The following is a 22,547-nucleotide window of genomic DNA, read 5'->3' as shown; positions in this document are numbered from 1 at the left end:
ATGCTCTTTGTTGCTTTAGTTGCATGGCACTGGCTCAAACTACACAGGATGTTTAAGCTTCTAAAGACCCATATTCAGAGGGAACATCGTGCTGGAAAGTATCCTGTGAAACAGGGAATAGTCCAGAGAGTTTGTTGTTGAGTTTGGGTGTTTTACTTTGTTTAAAGTACTGGTGGTATATCCCGGAGGTAGAGTAAATGTTGTTGCAGAAGAACATGTGACAGTGACGTATCACACATATTTACACGTAACACAGTACGCGTCTGGAGTATTCTCCCTTCACCCAACCCAAGGCACTGACTTACTATCAAAAGGAAAAGCTCCACATTGCTCAGGTGGAAATTTAGAATATATGATGAAAATGTCCACATAACACAGATGAGAATTACATCTATAATCATGAGGAGGTGATGCCTTTTCCTGGCTTCTTATGTTGTGCACGTGCATATTGTAACACTACGGGGTGACACCTTCAATTAAGAACTAAGGGACCACCAATTAAGAACCAGCCAACCACCCTGTAGTCATGTCAGATAATAGAGAGAAAATATTTACCATTTTTGAACTTACACAAAATTGACAATACATCCACAAAAACTTTGCTGGAACGTAGAAAGAGCAAAACTGTAATAAGAATGAAATGTAACTATAAAATGACTGAGAAAATAATCCAAAATCCGGGCTAAATTTCAAGGACAATGGAAGAAAACAGGGTATGGCAGATAACTGAGTTCTGACTGCATCGCTGCAGCAGAAATAAAGTGCTCTCAGACTACAAGAAAAAGTGAAAATAAGACTTTACTATAGAAATTAATTGGCATTGTATCATGAATCTTTCTTTTCTTGCCGAACATCTCTTTCCATTAGGAACGTAGTAAAACAGACAGAAGTCTGAGGTAAGCAAGGAGATCCAGAGGCTCCAGAATCTAAAAGACAACATGGACTGAATAGCTATATGAAAAGCAGAGGAAAGGGTCAAAATTCAACTATGCAGACATTTGAAGTAAGTTAGCATCAAAAACAACAGCATTTTTAGGGCAGTAACATCATATCTTTGGAATCCACCCTGTTTTTAAGAATAGCTGCAAAACTGCTACATTGCTTTTTCTTTGGCACTCTTGGCCTAACAATGATAAATACCTAGAAGGCAACCGAGTGGACCAGAAGCAGTAAATTAAGTAAAAGAACCACCCCACAGAAATAAAAAGCTTATGATATGCATAAGGTAAATATAGCATCTTGGCTTGACAAAGTTCTGTGTTTTAATTAGCTGTGGCTGGCAGTTAAGAATTTGTGCTAAAATAATAACCTAAATAATAACTCTGGCCTCTAAAAGCACTGGGGAAAGGTAACTGCTAAAAACTTGTGTACTTGGTATTCACAAGTACACTAAACGAAAAAGGACACACCAGCAGTGATGGAAAGATAGCAAATAGCCAAGCAGATCCTTTGTAACCTCAGCTTTTTGCTGGATATACTCCAGTGGATATAGCTGAACTCTCAACTACATTGTCCTGAAGGAAGGTGTATTCAATGGCCTCTCACAGCAGAACTCCTGTGCACATGTAACTCTCACAGGTTAAAATGGAAGTTACTTTCAGAACAGTTATTAAAGGTAGGAATTAGCCTGTGGTTATGTGTTAACAACTTCATCACAAATCCCTGTTCCACAGGGCTTACAACCATGTTGCAAACATTCATAATTAACTATGGCAAACCTATCCTCAAGGTTTGCCACTTATAAAAATTAAAACATTGCAACTTCCTTCAAACTAGTGAGGTCACACTTCAATTACTGTCTTCAGTTATGGCCCAAGAAAGACATTGTGGCCCTGGGGCATGCCCAAAGGAGCTGTAAAGGGTCTGCAGCACAAGTTTTATGGGTAGCAGCTGAGGGAGCTGGGATTGTTCAGTCTGAAGAAGAGGAGACAACTCAGGGGAGACCTAATCGCTCTCTAAAACTGCCAGAAAAGAGGTTGTGGCAAGGTGGGGAGTCGGCCTCTTCTGTTTATCAGCAATAGGACAAGTGGGAATGGCCTCAAGTTGCACAAGTGGAGGTTCAGGATGGATATTAGGAAAAACTTCTCAAAAAGAGTGGTGAGGCACTGGCACGTGCTGCCCGGGGATGTGGTAAAGTCACCATCCCTGAAGGTGTTCAAGAAACATGTGAATTTAGTACTGAGGAACATGGTTAGTGGGCATGATGGGGATGGTTGACATTTGAACTAAGGGATCTTGGAGGTTTTTTCCAACCTTAATGATTCAATGATTCTATGAAGAGAAATGCTGTGCAAGTGCACTGGAAGCAGAAATAAAGCAGGGTAGTTCTGCCACTCCCATGCACAACTCGGTCTATTCTATTTCTCATAAATATCAGTTGTATGATCTGGAATAGCAAATCTATCCAGTGTTGGACACTCAGTCAGATAGCTGATACTAGTTTGTTTTGATTTCTTAAAGAAAACATGAAAAAGTTACTCCCTGTTCATTTGGTTATTTAAAAATAGGGGCCATGAAGAAAAATGCTCACAAGTTTTTCCTCCATTCTTTTCACAGGTTCCATTTTTGAAAGGGCATCCAATCCTAATTCAATCTGAAAAGAGGAACAATAATGAAAATGTAAAATGACGTTAGATATGATGTCTGTTCTTACAGGCTCCTGTAGCAGGCAGCTTTAAAATTCCGCAAGTAACAGACAGCAAAGAACTTAATGTGCCTTGTATTGATTTTAAAAAGTGCACTGGTGACGCTATTCAAAATCGACAAGCGACTTTCACACACAGTAACTCAGTTTGCTGCGATCTATTTTCACAGAAGGGATTCACCAAGTGCAGAGCAAGCAGTTAACCAGTGAAGGAAACATTCAGTGAACAAAGACTGCAGCACACTAAAAACTGACATGCTCAGTTTGTGCTCAGAGGCAGAGACTCAGGCACAGACGCGTGACACACAATAAGGTAGTATGCTTTCAGACCCACCATCCATTCTCCTACCATTCTCATACAAACAGTGCAGGGCCAATGAACTCCTGTGGGTACAAAGAACTGTGGGCACCTGCACTATTTTTTTCACTTATTAAATTTTTTTTGAAAAGTTCTGCTCCAAATTAATACATTAGTCTTTATTTTAGTAAAAGTCCCGTATTGATTCTACTAGCAATTACATGTAAGAGAATATAGTCTCACATATGCAGTATCAAAAGACTGGATTAGAGCACATGCTATATATATACAGAAAAGGGAAAATAAACAGTGAGGAATTAAAGACAGAACTAGAGTGGAAGAAATTTAAATGAACTATTTGTTAGCACCTGGAAGAAAATAAGGAGTTGAGTAACAGCTCACATGGACTTGTCAAAAGCAATTAGCATTCAAACAACCTGAAATGCCTTCAGGACTGGATAACAAGCTTTGCAAATAGTGGAGAAACCACAGATGACATTTATCTTGACTTCAGTAAGTTTGGAAACTAACATGCCCATTAGCAGATGGGGGAAATATGGTCTAGAAAGAAAAAAACACACACACACAAAAATTCAAAAAAACTGGACCAAGAAGGTAATTATCAGCAGCTAATGGTCAAAGCATCCTCCATCCAACTAGGTGCTGTCTAGCAATAAACACAGACTAACAGGTAAATTTGGGTTGCTCGGCCAAAACAAGAGAAGATTGAAGTTGTTGCAATAAAACAATCTTCAGCTATGTCAAAAGCTGCTGAAAAAGCTGGGAATGACCCAATCTCCTCATCTACAATGGATTAACAAGAAGCAGTTCTGAGTTGCAGCAAGGAATGTTTCTGCTAGGTGACATGAAAAGCTTTGGAAGTCAGGGATAACAAAGCTCTAGAACTGTACGTGAAGGCAGTGGTGGCAACAGCAAGTCTCTAAGAAAAATTCTCCTAAATATCTACCTGTAATATCCTGACTAAAGTCTATACTCTCTTCCAATGCTTGACCAGCTGAGTGGCCTCTTGAAGCCACTCCAGCTCTGTGTGTCTTGTGTGACAACAGGCTGCTAGCAAAGAGCTTGCATCTCTGAACAAACTTTATGAATGCATCCACTGATACCTAGACACATCAGATATATTTATGCAAAATAATTCAGGAATATATGTCATTAGGTCAGGTCCCAGAGCATAAAGATCAGTACATCAACTCTACTAAAATCAATAGAAACTGGCCCCATGTGCAGCAAGGAAAAAACATGGAGGTGAAGCCGTCAGGCACAGAAAACTCCCATGACAGCCCATGTGGAGAGAGGCTTACCAAACTCTTTCTGTGGAAATGACTTGTACATGCTACTAAATAAAAACATAAAGACAAATTTAAACATTTAACATTCCTGCGTAATCTACTCAGAAGTCTGCTGCGACTATCCCGCAACTGGCTAGCTAATAAACTGTAACAGCTCCTTAAGATAAGGAGATAAGCCATGTGTTAAAATAATTTATACCAGGATATATGAAATGTGTAATAATGAAAATATAAAGAGTAAAATCTCTGTGGTATTAATGTTAAGTTCATGCTTAAAACAACACCATATATAATGATGACTAATACTCCATCCCCTAGTTTTCAGTTTCCCAATCTAAGATGCTACATTGCTCACTGCTTTCCTCCACTGGTGATTCATTATCTTGGGTTAGCTTGTTAAAGAAGAATTATATTAAGTGCGAAGAGTGATGGTGAAGTTTCAGTAAAATTACTATGATATGCTTTTTTCTTAGTCTTTGGCTTTATTTCATCCTAAACTTTGAACTTGCTGCTTTTGCTGATGTACATTTCAAGTTTAAAGTGAAACAGGCCAATAGCTGAAGCCAAAAGTTTGACCTCCAGTACAACTGTTGTAATCTTCTGGGAAAATATCCTCTTGACTCTAATTTCTCTTTTCAGACTCACCATGCTTCTGATGAGAAATAAGTTACTGGAGGTCATGATTAATGACTGCCCTCAAAAAAAGTAAAAGAACAAACCAATCAAACAAACAAAAAAACACCAGTAGTATTGAATGACACAAAGAAGTTTCTCCACTTCTCACGTACGATCACTTCCTAGATAAGGATGCTGGACTAGTGAAGCCATGAGAGGATAAACACTATCCCACAAAGACATATTTAAACTCATATTAAAGTCTTGGTTTCTAAGGACACATGATCTTTGTGTTATAACTGATTAAACCAAGGGACACTCTTATCCAACTTTCAGTTCAGACAGAAAGGTTTATAGGGCTGATAGAAGTTCAGTGAGACCAATAGCACCTCTCACAACAGGCTCCTGGTCTCTCACTGGAGCTTGAGCAACTGTAACACGAATATTGCAGCATTCTTCACTTTGCCTCAATTGGACAGTGTTGTTAGATGGATGCAGAATGTTTCTATCAAGAAATATTTGGCTGTGCTTCCACAGGAGTGAAATGATCCCTGTAAATACATGGACAAATTGTGGCTGGCCCTTGGCTCCACACATCAGAAAACCTTTCTGTCAGCAGCTGCAGTATGGGGTGAAAGTTGGCTGAGGCACTCATAGGACCAGAATGGGAGCAAAGAAAAGGATCTCTGTCACAGGAGCTCTGGAGAGCCCTGACTCATCAAACGTGGGTAGCTACAGCTGCCCCAGCTGGATTGCTCCTACCCATGGATGTTTTACTTAGCACCTCTCAATAAGAAGGGAAAAAATAAAAAGAATATCCAGAGTGAAGTTCTTTCTTTTTTCCACTTTTCCAGCACAGAAAAACAAGACTCCTTTCACATCATTTTTTTTTCTTTGGTGACATCAATAAAAGTCTAAATTCCTTGTCAAATGTGATGAGAAGATTACTAATGACCTAGCAGCTGCCAATTCCATTGAACTAAGAGTGCTTGTGCCTACCTGCTCAGCTGTCAATACCCAAAAACAATATCACTGCTTTGTAATACTGAAGGTAAGATAGGCATTCTTATGTTTACTTTAGGCTAGCCAAGTCTCTACAACAGGAGGATCCCAGACATTCCAACTTCCAGTCAGAAAAAAAGAATTCTTAACAGAACGACTCCGATGGAGAAAATGTTTTTTGCACAGCACAAATCTCATGTATTTGCTCTGGGTGATTTGGCCTTTTTCTGAGGAAGTCAGCCATAGGCAATTTCAGAGCCCAACCTGACTAGCATGAATTGTATCAACCCAGTTTGGAAGTGTGTAAAGCCCAGCTCACCCTATCTAGAATTTCATAATAACAGGCAAACAAAGACACTTCCATGTATCAAAGAAATTCTATCTCCCTCCCTGCTTTCTTATGATAACAAGGTTTTATGCTTTGGGAAGAATTCCCATGCTATTGATGCTAGTGAAACAATCAGTTCTTCAGAGGAGCCTCTCATCATTTGCTGACTTTACTCAGAGAATGCTGAAAGATGTAGTTATGTCAGTCAGACCTGGAGGCAAATAACAGAAAACATTATGCACAGAAGTTATTTTCACACCAGGACCTCTTCTATATCATATTTGTGATGAAACCATGAAAGAGGACAGATGCTTTCAGGCATCTTGAAGGCTTAGAAGAGAACTCTTCTCACTTGTGCACTTCTGTTAAAGATTTCAAAAGTGCAGAACAAGGAATTGAGTTTAATTGAGTTTTACCAGGAAACCTGCAAAATTTCATTTCAAAGAACATCCCATTAAATAAAGGATTTGCTGTGTTGCTGACAGCAACCTGTCTGCAAGTCACTAAATACAACTACAGTGCTGAAGCACTCCTCTGCCCAGCACTTCACCTCAGCAAAAGGGCTCAGATATTCTGCACAGCTCAGCGCTCCAAAACCAAACCCACAAATCCAAATGTCCCCAGAACTTTAAAAATGGGTAAAGCACAGACCTGGATCCCATTTGTAACACAAGAATTGAATGTGCATGATTACACAATGAGAGGATTCATTGAAGGTGATAGTGATGGTTGCCAGGTAGATGGGAGTGCCCATCCTCCCTTGTTCAAGATCACACCCATAGAAATTCACTCTGGATTGTCCAGGACAGACTAGTATTTTTTTCATCTATTATTACTTCTAAGAGAAAGTAGGGTTTTTTTTTGTTTGTTTTTGTTTTTAAATTAAAAATATTAATAAAAAAGAGTGGGCCTCAGCGCTCAGCTATTCTAACTGGAAAACAAAACTGTGGTCAGGAGATTTCAGTGCTGCCTTGCTGAGTGCAGGAGATGAAAGCGAGTCCCACGGCACAGGCAGGGCTCCTCTGGCCCCACCTCTGCCAGGAAGCGCTCCTGTTCCCTTGGCAGCCCATGCAGCTGGCTGCCTCCTGTTCAGCCAAGGGTCCAGAGAACTGAGTTTCCAAACTATTCCCTGGCTGGAGGAGGAAATGAAAGCAAGTCATTTTCAAGAAAAGCAGGTTGGATTGTCCAACTCTTGCACTCCGGGGAGCAAAAAAAAAAAAAAAAAAAAAAAAAAAGAAAAAAAATTATACAAGAAGTGTAATGGAAAGGAAAAGAAAAAGAAAGTGACTTTTTTTGTGCATTGTGGATAAGTCAAGATTCACAGACTCAAAGCATCTTTAAATGATTAAGACAAAGACAGTGGGTAACAGATGAATGTTAGAGACAGAGGGAAGTAAACATTTTTAACCACACTAAAATCATGCAAAATCTCTTGTTTTAGAATAGTAATTGCAATTAAAATTATTTGCACTCTGCTCTAGTGTAAATCAGGAATGGAAAAGCATGGAGAAGGTGATCCTCTGCTTGGGAGAGCTCTCCCTCTTGGAGAACTTACTGCCCCAAGCTGCCAGGGCACAGGAAGCACACACCTGCCTGCTTAGCTTTCATCTCCTTCCTCTGCTTTCCACCCAGCCTGGCCTAGGCAGATCCCTTAAATGCTTCATGGATTGTGCAGATGCTTGCTGAGGCCTGAAACTACTATGGAGCTCAATAGAGAGGGCTTGAGTACTATAGAACAAACAGTACCACACAGCTTGAAGGAGCATATCTGAAGAGCGTCATGAATAACTGGCTCCAAATCAAGGTACAGAATCCTGGCTGTCAAACAGAAGATTAATTTTGAAAAGCTGATTATTCTCTTTTACAGAGTAACTTGTCCAAATTAGACAACTCCCTGAAGATAAAATTGAATCCAGTTTAGCTTTAAGAGGAAAGACTTAAAGAGAGCAACAACTCTACTGTTTAAGAACAAGCATTCCTAGTTTTGATGACTTTTTTTTAATTAATTCCTAAAAACTAGGATGAATTATGATCCATCCTGCCATCTACAGCATGTTTAACACATTCTTTGTAGACTAAGGACTTGGATAACTATATAGCTCTCCAATTCTCTGCAACACAGAGTCACTACCTTGCGTTACTGAATGTGGAAAAGAAAGACCAAAACATCGTTTATTTTCCACACTGCTTCTTGCAACCTCACAACCATCCTTTGAGAGCTGCTGACTGAACACTGCATAGATTATCTCCACCTACTCCCCATTCCAGAGTTAGGAGCTACACCTCTCCCAGTAGCAAGAAGAAATCAACTTAGTTAGGTTGAGCCTTTATATCTCTTTCTCGATGAGATCCTATTCTCTGATCAGCTGCTTTCTAAGTACCTCTTATTTTAGGTATCTGGCCTTCCTTGAGCACTGCTCAGGAAGCCTGGCCCCCAAAAGGCCTAACATCGCAACATTACCATGCTTCAGCAAACTAAGCACCTTCAAGGATACTGATTAAATGCCAGTTTACTTTGAGATCATTTGCTTACCCAGATATGACTCGAAAGATTCACAGCTTGGGTAAAACTAGTCATGGTATCTTATCTTCAGTGCAAAATCACAAAGTCACTGCTTTGCATGCATTCAGGTTTAGTATTATGAAGGACACAGTCATACAAAGATTGATACAACACAATTATGAGATGCAACAATTGGACAGAAGTATTTACAGAGAAAAGTGGAAAGGATTATGAACAAATATTTAGTATCCTGTGCAGGCCCATCATTAACAAATAAGACCTCTTGAGACAGAAAACTGTCTTTGACAGACCCTGACTGCAACTGTAAGAAAATAAAATTAAAAAACAACAATATATTACAAGTAAAAGTCATAGCTGATGAGAACAGAAAATAACAACATCAAAAAATAAGAACTGCAGATAGCAAATGAGAAAATCAAGCAGGCATAAGAGTTTCATGGCCGAGAAACTTAAAGATAACATTTAATGATGTGGCACTCATCCAATACAAGACAAAAACCTCTTAAAGTTAACAGAACAGAAATAAGAAATACATTTCTGTAAATAAAAAAGCCAGGCAGCCCTGATTTTTTCTGTTCCAGCAGCAATTCAAAAAGTCCCAAAACAACAGTTAATACAATCAGACATTGTGAAACAAGCTAGACAAGGTAACTTGTACCAAGACTATGTAAAGAGCTGTCCCAGGAGCTATCTAATTCAGTGCCAAGTGTTTGGCTTTCAGCAGATCCCAAACACTGGACAGTATCTTCAGGATTATAATTAAGGAACACATTTGCTAGCTAATATATGTTGTCCAGACAGAGTAACTCATGCTACCTCACATATACAGTCAGCCTTATATCGATCACAGACTAAAGATGCAAAATGCAGGAATGAGAATCAACTCATAGGAGTTAAGGGAGTACAAACATGAAAACAGAGCCCATTGATCCAGGATCTTAGTAAGCAGGGCCAGTAGTCCTGTTGATAAAACAACTGTTTGAATATAATATACTTGTGTAGCTGTAAGACATTTAAGCTGGTGTTACATAATGATTTCATTAAGAATCAGGAACAGCAGGACATCAACATGGCCACACAGTAAAGGAACCAAAGCTTTGCTTTTTTATGAGACTCAAAATATAACGGTAGACAGGAAACCACTATTGAAAGACAGGCTTCTAACAAGGTCCCATAAGGCTCATTTTACAGTACTCTGTTATGTAATATTTTTATCAGTGACCTGGAAGGAAACAAAGCCACTATTAACCAATTGTAGATGAAATAATTATAGAGATGTGACAAATACTGAGGATGTCGCATCACAAATACGAGTGACTTAGATTGCTTGGTATGCACAGACACCAAAATACATATGTCAGCAGGACTGATATAAAAACACAACCCTGGGAAAAGAGGACTGAGATTATTTACAGAGTATGGGATTCCATCCTGAGATTCAACACCTCTGAAAAAGACCTGGGGAGGTGAACGCCCTGGTTGGTAGTTAGTCAAATATGAATTTTAGCTCTCTTAGTAGAGCTTCTAGCAAAGTTTCTGCTGAAATTAGCTGTATAAACTGTAGAATCATGAATAAGAGCAGAGAGACTGTAATATGCACGTGTTTGATAACAGCACAGTCTGTAGAACTGCTTTAAACTTTCCACAGTCCCACCAGTGCGTAAATAAAGCAGAGGGGTTTCAGATGAGAGTTGCAAAAACAGCTACAAAAGGACTACAACGTGCCTCAGGGAGCACAGTACGTTAATCTTAAAAACTGGCCCAGTCAAAGTCTATGGATCTGAAACTCACACAAAGCTGGGTAAAGCAGCTTGCACTGAGCTCCTGGCAGCCCCATTTCATGGTCCCTGAAATGGGATCATCATCCATCTGCCAAACTTCTTTCTCTTGCAGAACTGGACACAAATTTGACAACGGTCTTCCAAACAGCGAGTGAAGGTTTACACTGGGTCAAAGGTTAGAACTTGATGCTCAACAAATTTAATTCACCAAGATGCTTGTTTCAAATGTATATAATTAGTTGCTGGAACAATTTATCAAATGAATTCAGGGAAATTCTATGGCCTGGAAAATGTACATAGGGAGGTCAGAAGATCATAATGACGGCTTCCAGTCAGTGCCCATTCTACAGTGACTCAAGACATAGAGCATCACGAGCTTGAGCCTTCCAAAAGCACAGTGTAGTATTGGTCATTGGCAACAATTGACAGCCTACCTGCTGAAATGAATATCTACTTCAGCTGAGAAGTAACATCAAGGTTCACTCAGAAGCCTGCTTGCAGCTCTGGTTGTCATTACATTAAGGCACTTCACACCCTGTGACACTGTAATATTCCCTTAGATTAAATAAGAATCAAGACCTTTGGTTTCATATTGCACTTCAAATTGCTCAGGATTCAATTCTGTTCAATATGACAAAGTAAGTGCTACAACAGAGATGATTTTCTCTGATAAAATAAAATTTTTCTCTCTTGCCTCTTTTTTACTTTTTGAGACCTGTAGAGGCTGATAAGTCTCCCCAGCTTTGAAAAATACGTTGTTGTTAACAAAAACATGATATAAAATAGAACCCTGGACATTTCTAATCAGCAAAGCAGATTTACCTGACTCAGGCTTTATGTGAGTAAAAGGCTGGGATCCTGAAAGTAACAAGCAGGAGTGAAATTCCTAGCTCCTTTAGGTGCTTCTTAAAACCCCAGCCACAATGACGGTTCTGCTTGCCTAAACAATCACTGCACAGATTCCAACTTCAACAACACAAGGAAAAAATCTGGAGTGGCTCTACCAACTCAAAATTAAATTGTTCCAACCTTTCATCCACGGAAAAAAAAAAAAAAAAAAAAAAAAAAAGAAGAAAAAAAAAAAGAAAAAAAAAAAGTACCTCAGAAGTTAACTCATTATTTCGGAAGACACTTTGTGACATATCTACTCAGAGGAGCTTTACAGAAAACCACATGCACTTTCATGCTACCAGCACAGTTCTCATTCCTGCACTACCTGGCTTTCCAGCCTGTAAACTTAGCATTTATCATGCAGTAAACTGACTTTTAGGAGTTGCTTTCATGGCTCTGGCTCCATTCAGAATTGACTTTCAGGATTTTATTGATAACATTAAAACACCTCATTGGCTTAGGCCTGACCTTTCTTCACAGTCCACTGCTCAGGGATTTGCCACATTTTTATTCACAGCCTTGAGAGTCTGTGTGCCAACGTCTGATTTTATCCTTGTTTCTAAGAAGCTTGTGGATGCAGAGTGATGAACTTTAAGACAAAAACTCACTGTGGGGAAGATGATAGAGATAGATTATGGTGTGTTTATTTGCCGAGACCTATGCAGTCACATGACCATTTATTTTAGATAGGGGGAAGTGTGGAATACCTAAAAAGTACACAACATGAACTCATGCCTCCTTTTCTGCAACTCTTGCCATGTTGCTGCCATATGCTGTTCCCAGACGACATCTGCCATCAAATGCTTCTATCAATAAGCTACTACGGTGTTTGCTTTTAAAGTTTTTTGGGGGTTTTTTTTTTGTTTTTTTTTTTGTTTTTTTTTGCAAAAAAGCCTTACACAGAAGAACATCTCTGGCGGCAACTCAATAAAAGGGAAAGTACCACATTCGAGTAACACGTCCCAATATATTTTGAAGATGTGGCTGTTCTCTGAAACAAAAGAACAGTACTTAATGTTTGATCCAAAGGCTTTTGCAGTCAATGGAAAGACTTCCAGTGTTTTCAGCAGGCTTTGGACCACAGCCCTTAATCTGGGGAACATACTCTCAAAAGGCAGAAGAATGGAAAGGTTTGGCTGTATCACATGTATAGCTGGCCTTGTGGCAGGCTTGCATTAGGCAGATTTCTTTCCAAACTCTACCTCAACAAATACACTTTCAGCCAGAGAAAATTAAGTCTCCCAGTAAAGTGGGTAAATAATGGGACTCCAACTTGGAAGGAGGCAAGTTCCTTCAGACACATGATAGTGTTGTAACTCAGCCTCTGGCCACCTTTATAAAGATCTCTTTTTCTAGATGCTTTTGGGGTTCTTTTCTTCCCTGATTAGCAAGAGGGAGGTGAAGTTTCGAAATACATGGCTCCTAGCATCAAGGACAAAGATAAACCAGGATAAAGAATCCAGAGTAAGAGAGGGAGAGACCCCCAACAATCTGCTCAAGTCCATCCTAAGTGGGACAAAGATGCTTACTTAGCTCCCTTCCTTTCCAAACTGTATACCCTGGCAGGGAGCCTCTCAGTTCCTATCACTCCACCAGATCAGAGCAGCAAATTTATTTTCAAGAAAGCTGGAACTTGTTCCTTGCTTGCAAACCTAAAGATGTGTGTACTGTCTGCTGCAATAGCCTGCCATTATACATTAGGTAAACATGCAACAAGCACCACAAATGAATTGTACAGGCATCTTTCAGCATACCTCAATGTTGAAATGTGGCTACTTCACTTCCAAAGTGTGCATCAGAGAAAAAAAACTGATACAGAGCAGTGATTGGCACAAGATATATATAGCCCTTGCTCTGCCAGGGAAGCCCAGAGCCAGCTATAACAGCCAAGAAAACTGGGCTGGATCTCTCATAGATTGGGCGAGAATGAGAACATGAAGGATTTGTATAGATCCAGCACATCTCCAGGCAGACTAAAATGTTCTATCATGTTAGAGAATATAATATACTGTCTATCCTTCCCAAAGGGCAAATATCCTCAATGGAAGCACTGCCCAGATAAATAAATAAACCGCTGGTGTCAAACGTCAGTGGATCTGACCCCAGTATCCATAAATTTTACTTGCAAGGTATTCATGGAGTGATACTACCCAATCAACTGGACTGATTGCTGCATCAAACCCTAGAAGTGTGACTGCTACAAGTTCAAAGCAGAGGGAAAAGCTGCTTCTCTGTTGTTATATTCCCAGGGCAGCAGTGACACCTCCCAGCTTTCCCAACACGTCCCAGCCCTGGAAGCAAGTAACGGTGGACGAAGAAAAAGCAGCCTACCAGAGGCTATGGTAAGCATTGGACTCTGATCACATCTTCCCTGACAGCTTCTTCTGACATTATTTTAACCCACCATGCATCCAACGATCTGCTGCACCGTGTTTATATGTGACTTGGGACATGGAAAGTTCTGCTTGGGTTGTCCTTTCCTAAAACTCACTGGGGCAGTTCAAAGTGCTTCATTAGTGCTCATCCTGGAAAGTCAATTTATACATTCTATCAGACATGGCTCACCTTTATGAGCAAGGGCTGCTCTTCGATCAGGCTGAGTTACTAGAGATCATCTGCATGCACAAAGGCAGGCTCAACTTTAGTAATTATTACTGCCCAGAAGCCCTCTTGAAGTACAGGATTGTTAGGTACTCTGACACTTCCAAAGAGTCCAGGCTGCTAGTTCTTCACTCTCCTTAGTACAATGTCCACTCACGGGGTTGCTGAATATTCATTTATTTTTTTCCCCCCCAGGGAATGAAAACCAACATGTTCTGATTATTATCTTTCAATCATCACTATGATAAAGACAAGTTACCATCCGCTGAGCTCACTGCTGAATCGCAAATGCTACACATAAACAAAAACAAGAGAAGGAACTTCAGCAGGCTTAGCTCGCCTTTTAAAATTCAAGGCAGGGGTTTAAAAGAAATGAAGCCAGGGAAAACACTGGATACTAACACCAGCCAAACAGGGAAAAATAACGAAGTTGTAAGACCGAAAAACTGAAATGGAAAGAATGACAGATTTACTGCTGCATTTGATGCACATAACCACTGATAGACTCTCCCCAGGAAGTGTTGAAATTACCATCACTGAAATGAATCCAGAAGCTAAAAATTAAATTATCCTTCCCAGAACATTCCAATTCGGGCTTTGGCAACACCAGATGTTTCAAAACTCTGAAATATATGCATGCGCGTGTGTGCACGCATGCACACACACACACACACTTAAGCACAGTATCCTCTTTCACGCAAGACCTCCCTCCTGGTTTTCCCAAACTCAGACTGAATGGACAGTCATTTTGCAAAGCCTTTTCTTTAAAGTCTCCGTTTAAACACACAACTGTCAGATTAAGCAACCGCTACGGAGCCTTGCAGCAGCTCCAAGTTATGAATGAATGGCTATTTGTGAACGCGCCTGTCAAGACAGATGCGGTATTTGTCAGTGCAGTGTGGGTTAGATATGGTGGGAAGGAGCCAAATAAACAAAGCAAAGGGTCAGCATCACAACATTTCCCTTTCTGCCCCTCCATTTGCCTAAAGGATGCTACAGCTCTGGCTGAAATATAATACAGTACTCTATTTACATGCAACTTACGAGGGTTATTTGGAAAGAAACATTCACACAAGAGAAACAAAAGAAAAATGAGGGGGAGAAGGTAGAAGAACAGGAACTTTTTGGTGCAAGGAAGCTGTGAGGCAGAGGAACAAACGCAAGCTCCACATAACAAAGCACATCTTTAGAAACTCGGTGATAGTTGATTCTAGACCACCCTATGGAATTTGAAACATCATACACTGTTTTTCTTGCATTTAAAATTATTATTATGAGGATTATAGGTTAATTCAAGTTGTAAAGGACATCTAGTCCAATCTCCAGCCCAAAACAGGGTCAGCTATAAGGTCAATTTATCACTTCAAGTAACCTGTATGTTTATTTATAATAACCTGAAGTCAGGCTATTACTCATAAGCTGTTTCCATTGCAGTAGTATGTCAGAATCTCACCCACTTACCAGCATCTCATCATGCAAGGTCTTGTCTAAAAACTAAAAGAGGCTTCTGCCCTAAGATTTCAGTGGAAATAGCTCAATTGTACTGGGAAGATACTAAATACATCAATGAGCATCACATATGGAAAAAAAAAAAAAAAAACAACACAGCAAATCTCTCTCATCTTCCAAATGAAACCCTGAATATTCCCCATGCTCTCTGCCACAAATCTGCTGCAGGGATGGCTGCAAAGTCTCACACCTCCTCTAAACCAAAGGTAGGTACTGGGGAACATACACAGCAGGGTAAGAGCTACCTTGGGGGGGGTCTGTTTTGTTGATAGAGAATAAAAAACAACTGGTCACACTGGAAGGAGGTAAAACGCAACATTTCATGTGAAGTTTCTTCAACTCCTCATCCTGTCGTCCCAGACAAATCTGCAAATTTCAGCAAGGACAGCGAGGAGATGCATAGGAGAGATGCATTAAGAACCAAATTGCTCTGGATGGACCCTGCAGGCAGTCCACCAATAGCAATGCTGCAGCTAAGCACAGAGAGAATGGACTGAAAACAAACAACAGCCTGGTGTGGAAGGTGGGATGGGAAAGTCCACTGAACAAAGAATCCAAATAAAAATGTTAATCTAAACAAACAAAATGAAACATCCCCAGCATAGCACTACAATAAGCAATACCTGGGGGACATATCATTCTCAGGCTAAAAACTGCCTGATCCTGAACAAAAACATGCAGCAAGTGGTTTCACAATAGGCACAACCTTGCGCCACATTTCCTTCTGGCCAGGTTCTGATACCCAAATAACAGATTTAAAAGAAGCAAGAGGGATTTGAGCTGTCTGGCTTTCCTCATCCCTGCAAACATCCCATGAACCAGGTCCCAATTGAGAAAGCTATTTGGGCACACATATAATCTTAGTGCTAATGAGTCCATTTACACATGTTTCAGTACCTTGCTGAAGAAGCTCACTGAAGTCAACAGCCTGGAGCTCTCATTCATCTTCTTACTCAGTAATTACACAAGCAGGAACATCAAAATCTCAAAAATACTCTGAAAGTAGCAACTTCAAAATAATACAATCACATTAAAGACTACCACTGAACTGAAGCAGTGTGCTGAGGTCAAATTAAGCCAAAAGCAACAGCTGATGAAGATTAGGATGGTCTCTTATCTCTGCACAACCACCTGCTCCCTCCCAGCCCTGCAAACCAGGCAGCAGGATCAGCTCTAGACTCAGGAAGGCCCAGCAGATCTTCAGACATTGTCCTCCTTCAGTACTAGAGGACTAGGACTAGCAGAAGACTAGGACATGGTCTCTGAGATGGCAAAACTCTCATACCCCTGAAGGGCTGGGCGTAGCAGGGGCTGTAATGCTCAGCTAACCTTTCACTCAACAAATGGCAGAATGGAAACATCTCTTTAAAACAGACCCAAAGAGGGCCATGACACTGGCTTCAGAAGATAGCCCTATGTTTCTGTCTTGCAGTGGTAGGAACCCAAGTTGGGACATGGGTTTTTGCTTTTCTGTAGGCTTCTCTGGGAGAACCATGGTGAAGGAGGATTCACTACACCAGACTACAACCTCCCAGCAGTAATGGATGGTTCAGGAGGCAGCAGACCACATGCACTGCACCCCACAGCTGCTCAACATGAGCAGGAGTTAAAGAGAGCTTCTCTGATTTCACCCGGTCAGCGCTCCAAAGCACATTATTTTATTATCCCTTGTAACATGTAGATGACTACTGTCCAGAAAATAACCCAGCCTCTTTTTAAAGCCATCTGCAATTTCCTGTTTTTAACATCCCCACATAGGAGGCCTGTAATAAGTGCCGCTCATAAGCAAGGAGCTGTTCCTCCCACGTCCCTCCTGGGGAAAGCTTTCCCATTGCTTCAAGTCCTCTCTGTGGTGAACAGGAGGCAGTACCCCAAAGTGCTGCTGCAGAGCCCTGTAGTAACATCAGCACAGCTAGAAGGCTGTAATCTCAGGTGTTCCTGTCAGGGCTGCTTTCGTATCGTTAACAACATTGGAAATCCTAAAACAACATCTCTGTTGTGTGCACGCATATGAGCTGCACGACTGGGGCCGGTCACATCGTGGAGCTGATGCTGGCAGTGCCAGGAGGCCAGAGCACAGCAGCCCCGGTGCCCTGAAGAAAAGGAGCCCACATAGGTGTAATTGCTGGTAAATCGAGTCCTTGTTGACAAAGTAGAAGCATGGCATTGTGCACAGGCAGTTCATAATGTTGGCTTTCATTAAGTGAATGGCTCATCAGAATGACAGACTGCGTAAAGTGATATTTATGGCACAGAGCTCCCAGAAATCACAGAATCATAGACTATCCCAAGTTGATGATCCTTGTGGGTCCCTGCTGAGTCCAACTCCCAAGCCCACCACCAAGCTCAGGCAAGAACATGGAGAGGCACCCCAAAATCCGCATGACATCAGAATCAGGCCAAGAAGGACTGTGATTTCTTGGGCTACTTGAGCCATCTCCCAGGATGCAGAAGAACCCATAATCTGCCTTGTAAAGCCTTCAGCTATCAGTACTGATCAACTCACTGTCTGCAGTAAGAACTGCTATGAATAGAGATAACAGAATCAGGCCCATCCCTTGCATGCACATGATGCCTATTTTGTTTGAGTACCCCAGCTGTGCATTAGCATTATAGCTTGCTGTGCTGGCATTCGATCTCTGTTTATTATCAGTGCAGTGATGATTATCACTCAGCCTCAGATCAATAATAACTAGGTTGAATCAATGGCCTGGATCATTCACGAGGAACTGATAAACAACAAACCTCTGACACGACTCAATCTCTGGCTGCCAACTGCACTTGGGAGGGAGTTAAGCTCCCAGCAGCTAACCCACGCTGCCGCAAGCACAACACACGCAGGCATGCTTCACAAACAAAAGCCTTCGGGTTTTTCAAAACCTCTTTGTAGTATTTTTTCCGCCGCTGCTTTTCACATCTGTTGGTTTTGGGTCCGGCAGTCCCCCGCTCGCTGAATTTCCACATGTATTTCCACACTGGATGTGTCTTTAACCTCAAGTGGACTGTCAAGTGAGATGCCAGATGCCCCCTTACTTCCTCAGTGCAAACTATCGGTAAACCTTAGCATAACTTTACTTTGAGCCTTAAACTAACAGCATGTGAAAAGATTAATATGAATAAATTCAAAACTAATCAGATCCCTTCTTTAAATGTTGACACAGTATTATTTATATCCCATAAATACCTTCTTGACTAAAATTCATCCCAGGAGATTGGCACCTCGCCAGTTCTATTCATATTTACTGTATTTATACAGTACAGTTGGCCAAGGATAATATTTAAGACAAAATATGCCTTAGGGTATATACAATATCTCTTATAGTTTTCCTTTTAAATCTCCTCATTGCTAAAAATATTTAGTCTGAACTTTATAAAATGCCCCACAAAGACCTATCAGCGATCTGCAGTGATATACGGCCAACTACGAGTATAATTAGAGCATATTTGTAATACTTGGGTCGCAGGCGGTTGCCGAGTGCTCACGGCTCGCGGCAGGGACTGAACCGCTGATCTTTCCCATGCCTCCCTCCTGGCAGCGTGCGACCCTCCTTTTCCCTCCTGCCTCTCCCAGGCGTGGAGAAAACACAGAGTTAAAGAAATCTGCTCCGAGACACCTTGGATCTGCACTTTCAAGTTCTTCCTTTAAAATATGGTGGGGCGATTTCATCCCCGCTGTCTTTTTTGGAAAGGTTTGCTCCATTTGGTATAACTAGAGAGCAGTGGAAAAGCAGTTAACCTACTTACTGGGATGTTCGCGGCAGCGCGCACAGCAGGACGGGATCTGCTGCTGTGGGGCCCTCTGATCCCAAACTTGTGATGCACTCTGTTGGTAGGTACCTGCAATCTCCTCTATTTGTCCAAAGCCTGGATTGATCCTTCAGTGCAAACCTGGCCTCTGACAAGGCTTTATAATTAGATCCTCTTTTGCCACACCACTCAAGAGGCACAGCGCAGGTAACTGCACTTTCTGGACCATTGGTCTTTGGGAATCTCCTCACAGCAGGAGACATATGGAACATGGTAAGGACAGAGGCATTTCACCTCCAGACGCTGTCCCTCATTTGGCTCTCAGCCATTCTAGCCCTGCCCATAGGTGCCCATTGCTCCACTCAGGATACGACCCAGGAGGTGCCAAAACAGAAGTGCTGGCTTTCAACAAAAGTCACCAAAGCCCCACTGATCTGAACACTGACTTAGTTGCTATTACTGCAAATTACACTGAACCTCTTTGCTCATAGCCTCTTGGCTCCAAATGTATATTTCTTTCTTTTTTTTTTTTTTTAAAAAAAAAAAGAAAAAAAAAAGAAAAAAAGTATTTCTTTCCTCTGGGTAACAGGGGTGGAGTGTATTTATCATGGCTATTAGGGATGGTGCCGTAAGTACAATACTAAAACATCCCTGACTGCCAGGGTGTCCCGTACCTGATGCTGTCATTTAACAACAAAGGGAGGCAGCTGCGCCCAGCGCGGGGCTCGGATGCCTTGGCTGCCATCCTGGGACGATCACATGCAAGACAGAGCAAGCCTCAAAGCTACAACTCGCTCAACTAAAAATAAATAAGAGAAAACGCAATTAGAAACTCTAGGATAAAGTTACCAAGATGGCTGCATTATCTGTGTGAGCCGGAGGGATGTGCTTTGCCGACCCAGCCGGTGAGGAGATGGGGCGTCCAGTGGTGGGAGGGGAGACAGAGGGAAGGGAGAGAGGCGAAATAGTGGGGATGCGGCTCTGGGTACGCGAGCGGAGGAGTTACTTTCTGCTTCTGGTATTTCACTTTCCTCGGCACGATGATGATCGAGATTCTTTTAAGGGAGTGCGGTGTTTTTCCCTTTTTTTTTTTTTTTTTAATTCTTTTTTTCTCCCTTTTCGCTTAAACCTCACAACCCAAACAAAAAGGCGCGTCGTTGCGATTCTTAGTCGCGCTCGGTGGATCCGGTCAGCACAGTGCGTTTGTACCCTTTCACTGCACAAAACGTGGCACGGATCGCCAGAGTGCTTAATAGCAGCGAGAAGGCAGACGGGCTGAGACAGGTTCCAAGCAGCCAGGCTACCCAGAAGGGAAAACTTTTCCTCTACCTGAAATGAAAGCGCCCATGCACCGAGCGGGCAGACGGGGAGGGACAGAGGGGGAAGCCTGAGCTCGCTGAGCACCAACCCATGGGACAGAGTGCTGGAGGGGTGAAGGGAACCCAGGAGGGAATGCTGCGGGTTTTGTTGTGGGTTTGTTGTATTATTTTTTTTCTTTCTTTTCATGACCTCCTTTTCTTTTCAGTTCTGGAGAGATGGAAACTTGCCCGACTCAGACACTCCAAGGGAAACAACGGCAGCGGAAAGATGTTGGCTCCTCTCAGAGGCTGCACCCGGGGCAGCGGAGCGGCTGCGCGGGCACCCCTGGGGACCACATCCCAGCAGGGATCCGAAGCTGGGGGGCAACCGAGTCCCCCCCATTCAACATATTCATTCCCCCCATCTAAAGGAAGTCCTATAAGCAACCAGATGGGATACTGAGAGCAAAAGGAGCAAAGAGGGAGGGGTTGCGATGTACGGGGCTGGTGGGCACCGCCAAGCGAAATCACGTCCGCAGAGCACTTACTTTCGGGGTAAAAAGGCTGCATGTCTATTTTGTAAACTTCTTTGGCGTAGTACTCCTCGTCGCTCCGCTCCCTCTCGCAAGTGGCGGCTCTGTGGTTGGCTTTCTCCTGCAGCAGGTCCCTGGTGCTGTTGTAGATGGAGATGACCTCCGGGGGCACCTCCTCGGGCTCGGGGTACTCGTCCGGGGGGCTGGTGAGCTTCAGCTTGCTCAGGATCTGCCCCCGGATCGCCTCGATCCTCTTGCGCATGAACTGATCCATGTCGAGGGTGCTGCAGGTAGACAGGCTGAGAGCCACGGCGGCCAGATCCAGGGTGAGGAACACGCTCAGGAGATAGCAGTGCATCTTAAGTGCTTAAATACAGCGCCCCCCGAAAAAAGAGTGACTTTAACCACGAACGACAACGATGGGGGTGGGGGGATGGGGGGGTTTAATACTAAAAAATAACAGGGGGATGTGTGCAAACAAAGGGAGGATCTGCAGACAAAATGCAGTGAACAACCGGACTGCAAGGACGGCTTGCAATCCACAAACGCACGGGAATCGCCAGTGGAAAAAATACCAATAGTGATACAAAAAAAAAAAAAAAAAAAAAAAAAAAAAAAAAAAAAAGCAGCCTAGTAAGAGTCGGGGGTGGAGAGAGCGGCAGAAAAAAAAAGAAAAATTAAAAAAAGAAGAAAAAAAGAAAAAAAAAAAAAGAAAAAAAAAAAGATGGGGGGGAGGAAGAAAAACCAACCAAATAGATAAACTCGCAAATCAAGTAAATAGAAAAGAGCCTGCTCGCAGCGAGCTGGCGGCGCAGGGTGGAAAACCCAAAAGAAAAAAAAAAAGGGAAAAAAAAGGAGGGGGAAGAAGTGATGGGCAGAAGGGCGCTGCCGCAGCCGGCGCCGAGCCGAGCCCCGCGGTGCCGGCGCTCAGCCCCCGCGGCGGCGGCGGGAGAGGCGCGCACGTGTGCGCCCAGCGGCGCGCAGCCCCGGCCCCGCGGCGGCGCCCGGCCCCGGCGCTGAGCGGCGGAGCTGCGGCGGCGGCTGCTGCTGCTGCTCGTCCGCCCGCCGCGTCCCGCAGGCTGCTGCGTGCGCCCCGCGCCGCATGCACCGACCCACCCCCGGCCGGGCCGCTGCGCGCTGCTGCGGGGCTTTTTCCAGCTCCCTCCTCTTCCTCCTCCTTCCGCCGCGACTCAGCGAGGCCGCCGCCGCCGCCGCCGCCGCCCCGACGGCCTCCCGCGGATCGCAGGCGCGGAGCGGCCGCCCGGGGCTGGCCGCAGCTCCGCTCTGCCGGCCGGCCTCCCCCGCGGGGCTGGCCCTAGCGCTCCGCCCGGCGCCCCCCGCCTCCCCCGGCCCCGCGGCGCTCCCTGCGAGGAGGGGACGGGTGCCAGCAGATAACATCACGGCCGCGCAGGGAGAGGGAGATTTATAAGGGCTCCCCGCCCCACGTGCTCGCCTCGCCGCGAAGT

The 22,547-nt window shown here is 43.1% G+C and overlaps 1 protein-coding gene across 1 annotated transcript in view; it reads right to left on the bottom strand.

Moving 5' to 3' along the window:
* The window catches only part of TGFB2 (transforming growth factor beta 2), a 62,564-nt gene extending 40,916 nt beyond the window's left edge, over nucleotides 1–21,648 (bottom strand). The window contains exon 1 of the mRNA XM_048937018.1: nucleotides 21,097–21,648. Coding sequence (XP_048792975.1) covers nucleotides 21,097–21,439 — 343 coding nt within the window. The 5' untranslated portion in view covers nucleotides 21,440–21,648. The remainder of the gene's footprint in view (nucleotides 1–21,096) is intronic.
* Between the last annotated feature and the right edge of the window lie 899 nt (nucleotides 21,649–22,547).

Source organism: Lagopus muta, chromosome 2 (assembly GCF_023343835.1).
Source record: "Lagopus muta isolate bLagMut1 chromosome 2, bLagMut1 primary, whole genome shotgun sequence".
Lineage (NCBI taxonomy): Eukaryota > Metazoa > Chordata > Aves > Galliformes > Phasianidae > Lagopus > Lagopus muta.
The sequence above is the reverse complement of the archived record's forward strand: the minus strand, read 5'-3'. Positions and strand labels throughout refer to the sequence as shown.